The following is a 12,844-nucleotide window of genomic DNA, read 5'->3' as shown; positions in this document are numbered from 1 at the left end:
TATCTTACTGAACATGAATTAACCTTTGCTTTTCTTTTTCTTTGCAAACCTTCAGGACATGTCTGTTTAGACTCATATAAAACTATTTATTATATTTCCTTTACCCTTGCTGTAAGGTAGACTTTGAATGAAAAGAAATAAGGGAACAAAAGTTATTTTCTAGCCTATGGTCAAAACACAGCAAAGAGAGTGCCTTGCAATTCTTGATTAGCACACACTGATCTTACTTGGACATAGTCATAGCGGCAGTTTTGAACAGACGATTCTGCTTCCAGTTGAAAAGTGTTAAAGGTGAGATTGATCAGCTTGTTTATGGGGGCAGCTATAACCCAAACACATTCAAGATCTTTGTCATATTTGCCATCCATGTCAGAGTCTGGCGAGCCAAAGCTGTCACTTGAATTTGTCAGGTAACCACCGCAGCCTTGCTGAGGGCCTGTTAAAAAGAGAGATCTGTCATATACTGCATGTTTCATAGCAGTATTTTAAATGATGTTCTGTATTTTTTGATCATATCACTTTTCCTATTCCTGTCTTGATGCTTACTGTCAACCATGGGCTTTTGGGAGCTGAATTGCATCGTTTTAATGCTTTGCACAGCTTTTTTTGTTTTTGTTTTGTTAAACTAAGCCCTTTCCACACAATATGTTCAATATGTGGACAGCAGAATCTCACACGCTGCCATTGCTTCCAGACTCCATACACAAACTATTCATACTATTCCCCGAACGCGAGAAGATTGAAGCAAAATTTCCTTTAAACTCTTCCCTCATTATATTCAATGTAATGTGTGAAAGTGGGGGTGGATATGTCAGGAGGTGGCTCCAATGCTACCAACAGGACTGATTATTTGATAAGAGGCAAAAAATGCCCCAGCTGCATAAAGAAAGAGCACAGCTGGCTGCACTTTCCAGGACAGTCCCAAACCGAGAGGGAGAGAAAGCAGAGAGAAGCAATAGCTTTGGCAAGAGGGGAGCCAGAAAAGTAGAGGAGAGATAAGGAAAGCAGGAGATTGGATGGATATATTTATTTCACATTTATATGCCACTTGCTTGTAACAAAACCTCATTGCGGTTTACAAAAAGACAGAGGGAGGGTGGAAGAAAGAGGGACAAAAGGGGGAGCAGTCTGAAGTAGAGGGGGGGGGGTAACTGGTGGGGAGCTTTGCCCCAGAGGGCAAGGGACAGAAATAGCAGGAGTTGGTAAGGAAAGTGTGCAGACCAGGCAAAAACTCCTAGTGGCAGATTTAAGGGAGTCGAGAAGTAGTAGTTGCCTTGAGAAATAAAGTGCACAAACCGAAGGGTTCAGTGATTGCCCGTCGATGAGAAAAGAATAAATAAAATGTAAGTAAAAGCAACATACATCTTATCATGTCACAGGTTGTTTTTGAAAAAAACAGTAGGTGGAGCTGTGTCTTTGTCTTCAGGCCACAAGGACTAATAGTCCTAGATTCCATTAAAGTCGTTGGGATGTTAAAAAAAGAAGCACTTACATTTGTATGCAAATACCTAATCGTTCAGTCAATAGAGCATGAGACTTGATCTCAGTGCCATGGGTTTCGTGCCCCATTTCTGCTTTAATTTGAAGCTTTTTTTTTAAAAAAAACAACTGTGAAAATTTGCATTTTATTATTCCATATCAGAATCTGTATTTAAATATGTATTGCATCACAAAACAAACATCTAAATGCATATTTAAGATCAATGTGTGCATTTCAATCAAAAATGCATTTTGGTACTTTTAAAATTTGAGAATAGCATCACAAAACTTGGAGAACTATACCCAGGCAGTGCAAATTCAGTTGGTTTGCTTAAGAATGTGGAGTGAACAAAATTATACTACACCCCTAAACGCCCCTGATCCCAGATGCTTTTTCATTATACACACCTGGAGGACCAACAAGCTCCTCCCCCCTCCCCCCCCCCCACTTTGGTTGATTCGGATAAAGGCCTTACTGTGGATTTTGAAATTTTATAAAATGGAATAATTGAAAGAGTGCGTAGAGCTCCTTCTGAGCCCCAATCTGTGCAAACTGGAGCAGCAATATTACCTTGTGTCTTTTGCACATAATGTTTCTGCTAATGTAACCCATTGCAAAAATGTGCCTTTCTTGTGACAATCTCTCACTGCTGACTTGGCTTGAACTGATGGAAGGAGGTTTGAAGCCAAATATTGAGCAGTGTGATTTTTGCTTAAATGTAGGGCTTGTATGCTGTGACAGCAGTATTAGTGCAACAATATTTCTGGCTCAATTGAGATAATTGCAAAAGCAGCAGCAGCAGCAGTGAAATTGATAGAATTACAGACACAACATCGGTTGGAATGGCACCACCAATCATGAAGGGATGAAATATGAGAGAGTCACATCTAAGGCAGAGGTTTTCTCTCCATTCAAAGCATGAATGATATTCAATCCATTCAGCTCCACTGGAGATAACTGTAAATACTTGCACTTAATTATAAACAGATCTCTGGTACGGAGCTAAGCCAACATGTCGAGCCATATGTAGAATATCACTTCTCAATAGCTCATGCTTTGTTACATTCTCTTTGCCCCTCATCACTGCAACATTAAAAAGGTGCCAGGATAACACAATAAAACCCAGAATGAAAAACACCCAAACTAAAAAAAAGCAAAAATCAGACAAATCTGAATCCTGGGTAGCCCAATTAACTGAGACCTCCAACCAACTAGTGAACTTCAGCCTGTATACTTGGGCTATGTACTTGTTTAGGCTGATTCCCAAGCCAAATCGAGAGGGATCTGGGCATTGGCTGGGCAGCCCAGAGCAATTCGGGCCTGTCAGAGGGTGGGGCATCAGGTAGGGAGGGAAGGGGTGACTAAAAGAAAGGACTACTGGGCCTTCAAAGGAGAAGGTAGGGGTGGGTGGGTGTGCTCAATTTCTCCTCCTTCCGACTCCCTGAAGCAACACCACACAGGATTAAATCTTCCTGCTTACTATGAATAAGCATGAAGTTTTCATTCTGTGCAGTGCTGGTTACTACTGCTTCGCAATGTTCCCTTCCAAGTGTCAGAGACCAGGCTGAGGAGTACAGCTCTGAGAAGGAATGGTGGGAGCCTCCCCCTGCTCCTGTCCAGGATCCTGAAACTGTCCAGGAGCAGTGGAGCAGTATAGACTTGGAACAGTGGTTTGAAGAGGGGCATAGTTCTGAAGACAAAAGTTGGGAAGAACTGGGGGGTGAACAGCAAAGCGAATTAGAACAGGAAGAGAGAGGGCTAACAGACTCTCTCTTGCTGGAAAGTATTCAGCCTATCTGTCCAAGGTCACGTAGAGCAGATAAGGTGGCAACACAAAACACAAGGTGGTTGCAAGATCAGGTTGCAAGATGGAAGTGACTAGGGGGGAAGTGGGTGGAATCCTTTATTGGGAACACCTTCCTTCCAAGAATGGATGCTTTGTTCTTTTGCTGTGATCATTAAAGACTCTTTAAATGGTAAGGGACTCCTTTTGCTTTGTCCTGCTTATCTACGGCCAAAGGGGGGGAGGAAGCCAAGTCCCAGGAGCCTGACACCAAGCCACTGCCTTCCCACACTTTCCCCTTCTTTGGTTTGGATTTTCACAGACCTTATCTTTCTCAGTGTATGCCTGGTAAGAAAAAATCTGGATTGAAGGAGGGGAAAGTATGGGAGTGCAGTGATCTGGAGGAGAATTCATATCGACGGTGGATAAAAAATGGAGGTATAGAAGCTTACCATCCACATTAAATGACAGTATTGATGAGACCCTACTGATGCAGTATCCCTAATAAAAAGAAGTTGTTTTGGTTAAATTGCATGATGCTGTTTCTTCTCATTTTTTTCTAATTAATTCCTATAGCTTCTTTTCATGTCAACAAAATGCTCATCAATAATAATAATAATAATCCAGAAAAGATGAAGTAGAGATAACCTTATTTTGGATGACATCTGTGCAAAAAGCATAAGTAACCATTGATGAAAAGGGGCAGGATTTTGAAGGAAGGAAATCAGGAATGTTTAGATTGCTCCAAATGAGTTTACCATTTGTGTTCACCTCCTCCCAAGATTTAATTAGGACTACCCACAACATTAAGCAGAACACAGTAATCACATTAGCCAATCTCACTTCACTAACACAGCCAGGGTGGTGTACACTTGCTAAACATTAATGAAGAATTGCGTTTCACATTTGCCCTGTAGATACTGCACTAATGCAACACCTCTTGGCCTTTCTGTTCTGGCTGATGAGATGGAGCTCCTTTCACAAGATTAATTTCCCATGAGCTTTCTGGCTTTACTTGAAATTAGATCTGCCTTCATCACCAAAGTGCCCTGCTGATGTTCAGGACTGCCACACCCATCAGCCACAGTCAATGCAGTTCTGCTGGTTGGAGCTGATGGGCACTGTAGTCTGACGCATCTGGAGGGCACCTGGTTGGTGAAGCCTGATCTAGATTTAAGCAGAGTTCTTTAACATACCTTTGAGGGAGAGAGAAAATCCAGAATCCAACCTTCCTCCAAGAGGAAGCAGCACTTTAATTTCACAATGACCTTGTAATATAGAGAAGGTGGCACTCCAGATATACTCCTTATCGCTGTATTCCTTTTAGATCAGTGTTTCTCAACCTGTGGGTCCCCAGATGTTGTTGGACTACAACTCCCATCATTCCCACAGGTTGAGAACCACTGTTTTAGATGGTATCAAATGAAAAACAGCTGCCGGCTGTGGTTGTGGTGTGTGCATGTGTACAATGGCTGAGTGTTAAGGATATTTCTGCTATGACATAAATGCTTTATGACAAAGTGACAAAAAGTTAAGGGAGTTACTCCCGTCTACCCACCCCACCCCACCCTGCAAAACCCCAATGAATTACCAAAAGAAGAACAGGTAGGTAGCTATTTTCAGCCTATCACTGATCTATTCAACTGTCATAAGAAGGCTGAATTAAAGTCTGTATAATTAACATTGAAGGTAAAGGGACCCCTGACCATTAGGTCCAGTTGTGGCCAACTCTGGGGTTGCTTCACTCATCTTGCTTTATTGGCCAAGTGAGCCGGCGTACAGCTTCCAGGTCATGTGGCCAGCATGACTAAGCCGCTTCTGGCGAACCAGAGCAGCGCATGGAAACGCCGTTTACATTCCCGCCGGAGCGGTACCTATTTATCTACTTGCACTTTGACGTGCTTTCGAACTGCTAGGTTGGCAGGAGCAGGGACCGAACAACGGGAGCTCAGCCCGTCGTGGGGATTTGAACTGCCGACCTTCTGATTGGCAAGTCCTAGGCTTTGTGGTTTAACCCACAGCGCCACCCGCATCCCTTAATTAACATTAGGAATAACCAATTATAATGTTTTTATAGCACGAAGCTTGAAATGAGGTGGACACATGCTGAGTTTCTCAAGTGGGCTTGACCACTCCTGTCGAGGGTACCACCTCTGAGTGCTTCTCCATGCAACAAAAAGCTTCCCTGCAAGGTAGAAAAACATGCACATATGTTCTGGCCCAACCCACTCTTGTGTGTGTTTGTGTGTGATTTACCCCCATAGGAAAACATTCATAAACAATCATCTGGTGCTTCCCTGCCCCCAGTGTGGGGCAGTTCACGCTGAGAGCTCAGGATCCTACCACTTCATTCTGCTGCACATGAAGGTAAGGCTGGGCAGAATGACTAAATAATATTAAACCTTTATGCTTTACCCTCACTATGAGTATAAAAAGGGTACTTCAGGTCTACTAAGGTGCTAAGCATTCACGGATATGCCAGTCTAGGTTTACACAAATGACGCACCTAAAGAAAAGAAAATGTAGCAAAGATTTCCTATATATAACCCATGCTATTTCATAGCAGCTGGCTTGCATTGAAGGTGCTGGGAGAATTCCCTTTGGCCATTCCTTTTACCTAGTGTCTCTCTGAACGATGCTCTCCATCCATTGGCTGTTCCAGAGGAATCAGTCCTGAACAGCAGGAGCAAGTTGTTTGCGGAGCTCTTGATAGAAGGTGGGAGGGCCGCACCACAGAACGTGCCCAGGAGGGGAGCGTATATGTTCAGGCCATCATACACAGTAACAGAATCCTTGTGGCAAGATGAGGATGCTTCAAGGTGGAAGCTGTTGAACCTGTCAAGGGCATTTTTACTAATAAGTAGGGTTGTTTCAGTCCTGCTTTTCTTAAAATGCATTTGGGGATAAATAATAGTGGCAACAGATATCAGTCTCCGTTGGTGTGGCCAACATGGCGTCCTCTCATCAGCCCCAACCAGCATAGTCAATGGACTAGTATTTTATTTCTTTACGGGAATATTTATATACTTTCAGCTCATTAAAAACAATCATGGCAGCATGCAAGAAAAATATGATTAAAGTATCATAAAACACAAAACAAATGAAGAACATTGAAACGTATCTACTCTTCAAAAACGTTTAGTGAAACAAAAATGTTTCCAGTGGGTGACTAAATATCAGATCGTAATTCAAACACTGTGGCATTCTGACTTTTCTTGGGTGTTTTTTTTTTAAATGGGAAAGGTTCTGGACTGAAGAAAAAGCACTTAACGGTAGAACTGCCATCCTAATCCAATGTAAGGTTATTCAGAAATAAGTCCCACTGAACTCAATGGCACTGACTTAAAAATAAAGTTGCATAAAATTGCAGTCCTACATATACTTGGAAACAAATCACACTGGGTGCAGCTAAGCTATTTTGGAAGTAAACTTCCATAGGATTGGCTGCATACCTTTAAAGCCCATTTCTATCCTCAAATAATTCTGGGAACTGTAGCTTGTTAAGGGTTGCTCTGTGAGAGGTGAACTACAGTGCCCAGAATTCTTTGAGGGAAAGAATGTACTCTGAATATGCTTTAAAGATATAGTGTGTGCACAGTTTTAGGTCCCACAGCACTAACAATTCCCATGCTTGCTGTCACTATAGCAGTTTAAAACCAAACCAAACCAAACCAAACCAAACCAAACCAAACCTAGAGACCATGATTTTTTCATCATAAACTGAAAAGTGCTCTTGGCTTACATACTTGAGTGCCACTATCTTGTTGCTTCTGACAGTGATGTAGTACGAACAATTCATGTTGTGATGGTACTCAGTAAATGAATGGGTAGGGCTCCTGACTGTACCCCGAGAGCTGTTGAATACGCCGCCACAAGCTGCAGTGAAAGGCAAAAGATTATCATTACTGCTGAAGAACCTCTTTGCCATACATACTTTGGGTCTAGGGTTTCACTAAAATGGAGTAAGCGCTGGTCTATTTTGTTGATACCTGGTCAAATATCCCTTTCATTTGCTCCTTCAGAGTTGGAGTCCAACAATATCTGGAGGGCAACATGGAGGTATACATTCTAGTATATATATAATTTGTTATATGGTTAAAAACCAGCGTACTCCATTTAATACAACAAATACTAGTATGGGTAAAGTAAAGTAAAATGGTAAGTACAACAGAAGATGCAGATGAAACACAACAATTCATAAAAGTTACATATATTTTTTTAAAAAAAGAACCAGCAGAAAGTGAGCACTTAGCCTGGAGGTTGAAGGCCTGCCCAAACAACAATGCCATCGGGTAGGTGGCAAAATGCTTTCACTGGATCTCCTGAGACAGAGTTCCACAGAGAGGCTGCCCCAGTTCAAAAGAGGCCATCTCCTGATGACCACAGAGGCTCATATGTGAGGAGACCGTTGGTTTCTTTAATTATTTGAGCCACAGTGATGGTTGTTTCCTGTGTCCCTGATTACTTCACTGGTGCATGGGAAAGGCTTTGCAATGCATTAAATCCTTCAGTTGGATTCAGTAGGAGATCCCAACTTTTTGGAGGTGGAGTGTGATTGAGTGGCTTTGTAACTGCTGCATGGCTCCCTCAGGATGAAAGTTAATGCCCGCTTTAAGATCTACTGAAGAATTTGCAGCGGCAGAAGCCACAGTACATTCTTTTTTTTATTCTCCATAATGGATGCCATTGGGAGTCTGAGAGGTGGCTCAGTCTTTGTCCTCTGGTTCGCAGCTCTCTGCAAAACCATCTGTGACCACCATTGTGCTCTGTTTTATAGTCTTCCATTTGGCAGTCAACCACTCTGGGCTCTCTCTTGACAAATCGCCCAAACCCACTGCTGTCCAAGTTTCTAAAGGACTAGTCATCGCAGAAACCACTAGCATTGCAAAGCAAATTCTTTAACAGGCAATGAATGCCCAGGCTCCCATTCCTCATTTTCAGCTACGGTAGGGTGGCGTCTATCGAGCGCTGCCCTTTGGACTGTTGACAAATAAGAGACAAAAGCACAAGAGGTTTTAAAAAAGCAGTGCTTATGGTACGCAAGGAGAGAAAAGCTTCTCTCTTCTTCCCCCTTTTGTCTTTTGTGAAGGATGAAGCTAGAAGGAAACAGAATGTTCATGGCTAGAATGTGTTTTGCATGGGCCAAAAAGCCAGTAAAAAGCTACTAGTCATACTTCACAAATGTCAGGAGTCAAAGGTCAGGTGGCAGCAGCCAATTTGAGTGAGTTATGAAGGCCTCTTTCACAAGTAAATTAACATCGTCATCCTTCAATGGTATTCCGTCTAGCCAGTAGCTCTCAGGATGACTCATTTCAAACAATGATACTTGATTTCATGCTTTGAGGCAAATAGCTATTTCTCAAGGCTATGGCAAGGAGCGGAACATACTACCTGGTACAAAAAAATGAGGTTCACATACTTGTTATCAGCCCAACGTTTGTTTAAGTCTTAAACAAAAATTTTTCCCCCATTGTCAAGGTCTGTGAGGTAGCTGGGGCCTAGCTATTTTCTTTGACTCAGAAGCCACTCTCACATCCAAAGGATGAGGGTTTAGTTTCTTCCCTGCCTAGAATATTTTATACTGGACTAGACACTTCCATTAGCTCAATCCCAGGGGCATTGGATAGTTTGTCTTTGAGAATATTGCACTATGTGATCTTTGCAAAGTAAATTCATATGTAATAAAACTAAAGTGTTCATAGGGGCTTTCTTATGAGACCCAAATGAGATTAATGTACAGGAAGTTTTTAAAAAGAGCAAACAAGAATAATGCTTTATAGGATGCATAAAATTTACTAAAAATGTATACCCTGGAAATGTGACGATGATGATAAAAAATTACAAGAACTCACTAAAAAAATGACCACAGATATATGCTGAATGTGTGCACATGGATTTCTCCATTCCGGATTCCACCATTTCAGTGGCAAAGGAGAAGCAGAGGGGAAATTGTTTTGCAAACTGCTTGCTAGAATCCCATTCTGGCACTGAACCTTGAATCATGCAAATGTTAAAAACACGGCATTGCATTCAGGGTCATTTTGCTTCATTGTCAGTGGGATATACACAATGAAAAGAGATGGCCTTGAACTGTTTATTTGGCATTGGGCTAATCCTGAGCGTTTTATGACAATTATTTCTGAAAACAGGAGGAGTGCTTTGTGTGTGATATATGTCACAGTTAACTCTGAAACCAAGGATGAAATCCTAAGCTTACTTACCTGTAGCTAAGCCATGGTGATCACAGAAGGGGTTGCTTCGCAACAAGCGTTCATAGGGTGATATCCAATTACAGTGGTGCCTCGCAAGACGAAATTAATTCGTTCCGCAAGTTTTTTCTTCTTGCGAGTTTTTCGTCTTGCGATGCACGGTTTCCCATAGGAATGCATTGAAAATCAATTAATGCGTTCCAAGGGAAACCGCCTTCAGACCAGGTCCAGGGACAGTCTCTCCCCCGACCTCTTCTGAAGGCTGGGGGGGGGGGGACAAGGGCTTCTGAAGGCTGGGGGGGGGGCTGGGGGGGAACAAGGGCTTCGCTGCCGACCCCCAGCATTTTAAAATCTCACCGGGACACGGGGAGATTTTAAAATGCTGGGGGTCGGCAGCGAACGCTTCGCTGATCCCGGGACGGCAGGCAGATCTGCACCGCCATCCAGAGCGGGGCGGGACTTAGCGCCCCGCTCGGGATGGCGGCACAGATCTGCCTGCAGTCCCGGGACGGCAGACAGCTCTGCGCTGGCATCCAGAGCGGGGCGGGACTTAGCGCCCCGCTCAGGATGGCGGCACAGATCTGCCTGCAGTCCCGGGACGGCAGACAGCTCTGCGCTGGCATCCAGAGCGGGGCGGGACTTAGCACCCCGCTCGGGATGGTGGCGCAGATCTGCCTGCAATCCCGCGACTGCAGGCAGCTTTGCGCGGCCATCTGGAGCGGGGCGGGCTTCGCCCCCGGCTCCCGATGGCCGCGCAGAGCTGCGCTGATCCCGGGACGGCAGACAGCTCTGCGCCGCCATCCCGAGCGGGGTGGGACTTAGCACCCCGCTCGGGATGGTGGCGCAGATCTGCCTGCAATCCCGCGACTGCAGGCAGCTTTGCGCGGCCATCTGGAGCGGGGCGGGCTTCGCCCCCGGCTCCCGATGGCCGCGCAGAGCTGCGCTGATCCCGGGACAGCAGACAGCTCTGCGCCGCCATCCCGAGCGGGGCGGGACTTAGCGCCCCGCTCGGGATGGTGGCGCAGATCTGCCTGCAGTCCCGCGACTGCAGGCAGCTTTGCGCGGCCATCTGGAGCAGGGCGGGACTTCTCTGCTGTCCCGGGGAGATTTTAAAATGCTGGGGGTCGGCAGCGAACGCTTCGCTCCCGCCCGCCAGCATTTTAAGATCGCCCGGGGCAGCGGAGAAGTCTCCGCTGTCCCGGGAAGGCAGGCGGGGGGGAGCAAAGACTTTTGCCCCCCGCCGGCCTTCAGAAGAGGTCCAGGACCTCTTCTGAAGGCCGGCTGTGGGCGAAAGTCTTTGCTCCCGACCGCCAGCAATTTAAAACAGGTCCCCGGAGATTTCCCTATGGGCTTTCGTCTTGCGAAGCAAGCCCATAGGGAAATTCGTCTTGCGAAGCGCCTCCGAAACAGAAAACCCTTTCGTCTTGCGGGTTTTCCGTCTTGCGAGGCATTCGTCTTGCGGGGTACCACTGTAATGGGCTCCATCAGTGCAAGGATTTCTGTTTGAGCAATGGAACTTCTCCCTCTCTTCTCTCACATGCCCCCTAAATCTGTTCCAGGGGTTCCCCCAGCCTTATGGAGCAGATTTGCAGGAAGACCACAGGGCATTCATACAAGGAGGAAAAGGGAGAAGTTCTATTGGGCAAGTGCATATCTTTGCACTGTCTGATGGGATGCATTAGTTGGATAGCATCCTTAGACTACAGATGCCCATACAGGTTACACGGATTACCCCTTGGCCCTAGTTAAAATTGTTCTCTAAGCAGTGGTTCCGAAAATGGGTGAGGTTTTTCATTGGTTGGTGTCTTGTTTGTTTTTACAAATTTGGAGGAACCCAGAAAGTCAAGGGATAGTTAGGTCTTCTTCCAGGGCATCATTTTGTTGCCTGATGCATAGAAACACATGTTGTTTCCACCAACAATGTGTTGCTACTCACGGATTGCTGCGTAAGTGGCCAGAAATCCGACGCCAACAGTATGAGAATCTGTGTAGAAATTCAACAGTGTGGATCCAACGATGCTGATAGGATGAGGGATTTCATTGCCGCAAAACGTTTCTTCGGGGTAAGGGCCAGCTCTGTCCCCTCTGAAGACCTTCACTCCATCATAAGCACAATCTCCTAAGGCATTATGAGCTGCACGGCATAAAAATTTAGAACGGTTCATCAATATTTTGTGGAACTGTTTACCCATCCTCTAAGTACTTTTTTAAAGCCAATTTACACCATCATAGAAACCAAACTAGGACACTACTTGTGGAGCAGGAGCGGGAAACTTTTTCAGCCTTCAGGGGGGCACCTGCCAATGGTGGGTGGAGGCAGAGGAAAAAGTGAATGGGGTCAGAGGCAAAGACAGGTAGATCTTCTCCTTCATTTAATTTAAGGAAGAGAAAACCAAACACGGTATCAGAGGATAATTATATATACATATATATACATATATATATATATAGAGAGAGAGAGAGAGAGAGAGTCCCATATATATTTCAAATTTCCTTTCTCTCAAAACTGATCTCTTTTTCAAACTTCTTGGTTACAGGTTATTTTTTATATATGAAGAAACCCTAAAGTGGATCATGCTATAACATTCTTGCCTGCTGCAGGACTGCAGTTTTGTTTCTTGTTTTGTAGTAAACAAGAAGCTAGCCAGAAAGTAATAATCTGGAGTGGCACAAGCCAGCACAATGGTACAGTTGTTTCTGATTTCCAAAATACAAGCACATGCCAAGATGAGTGAATCATCTCTTAGGAATCATCTCCCACTCCTTGTGTGCTCAATTTCAACTAAATATTTGTGATACAGTGTGTTCTGTATCCTTCTGGTTAGAGTGAGCCGAGAACACTTTTGAGCTATAAGACATCCTTGCAAACACAGATAATGAACGAAACCGTTTGTTTAGAGACAGCTGGTCTTGGAGGCCTCATAAAAGATAAATAGGAACACTAATCTTCTAAGTGACTCCTTTACTGTTCCTCTAATGCTTTACGGAAGTAACTACTTGCTGCTGAATTTTTTCTTACTTTATGGATGCTTCTGAAATCCTTTTCATCTAGAATTGCACCCCAGTTTTCATTTTCCACACTGCCTTAAACAATGTACCGTATTTTTTGCTCTATAAGACGCACCAGACCATAAGACGCACCTAGTTTTTGGAGGAGGAAAACAAGAAAAAAATAATCTGAATCTCAGAAGCCAGAACAACAAGAGGGATCGCTGCACAGTGAAAGCAGCAATCCCTCTTGCTGTTCTGGCTTCTGGGATAGCTGCGCAGCCTGCATTCACTCCATAAGACGGTCACACATTTCCCCTTACTTTTTAGGAGGGAAAAAGTGAGTCTTATAGAGCAAAAAATACTGTATATGTGAGTAGGGAA

The 12,844-nt window shown here is 44.3% G+C and overlaps 1 protein-coding gene across 1 annotated transcript in view; it reads right to left on the bottom strand.

The window, feature by feature from the left end:
• CUBN (cubilin) overlaps positions 1 to 12,844 on the bottom strand; it is a 129,128-nt gene that overhangs the window by 8,685 nt on the left and 107,599 nt on the right. The window contains exons 57-60 of the mRNA XM_028750285.2: positions 11,409 to 11,606; positions 7,010 to 7,139; positions 5,881 to 6,098; positions 228 to 436 (exon numbers count right to left, since the gene is read on the bottom strand). Of these exons, the coding sequence (XP_028606118.2) occupies positions 228 to 436; positions 5,881 to 6,098; positions 7,010 to 7,139; positions 11,409 to 11,606 (755 nt within the window). The remainder of the gene's footprint in view (positions 1 to 227; positions 437 to 5,880; positions 6,099 to 7,009; positions 7,140 to 11,408; positions 11,607 to 12,844) is intronic.

This window comes from Podarcis muralis, chromosome 12 (genome assembly GCF_964188315.1).
Source record: "Podarcis muralis chromosome 12, rPodMur119.hap1.1, whole genome shotgun sequence".
Classification (NCBI taxonomy): Eukaryota; Metazoa; Chordata; class Lepidosauria; order Squamata; family Lacertidae; genus Podarcis; species Podarcis muralis.
Note: the sequence above shows the minus strand (reverse complement) of the source record. Positions and strands in the feature narration are given on the sequence as shown.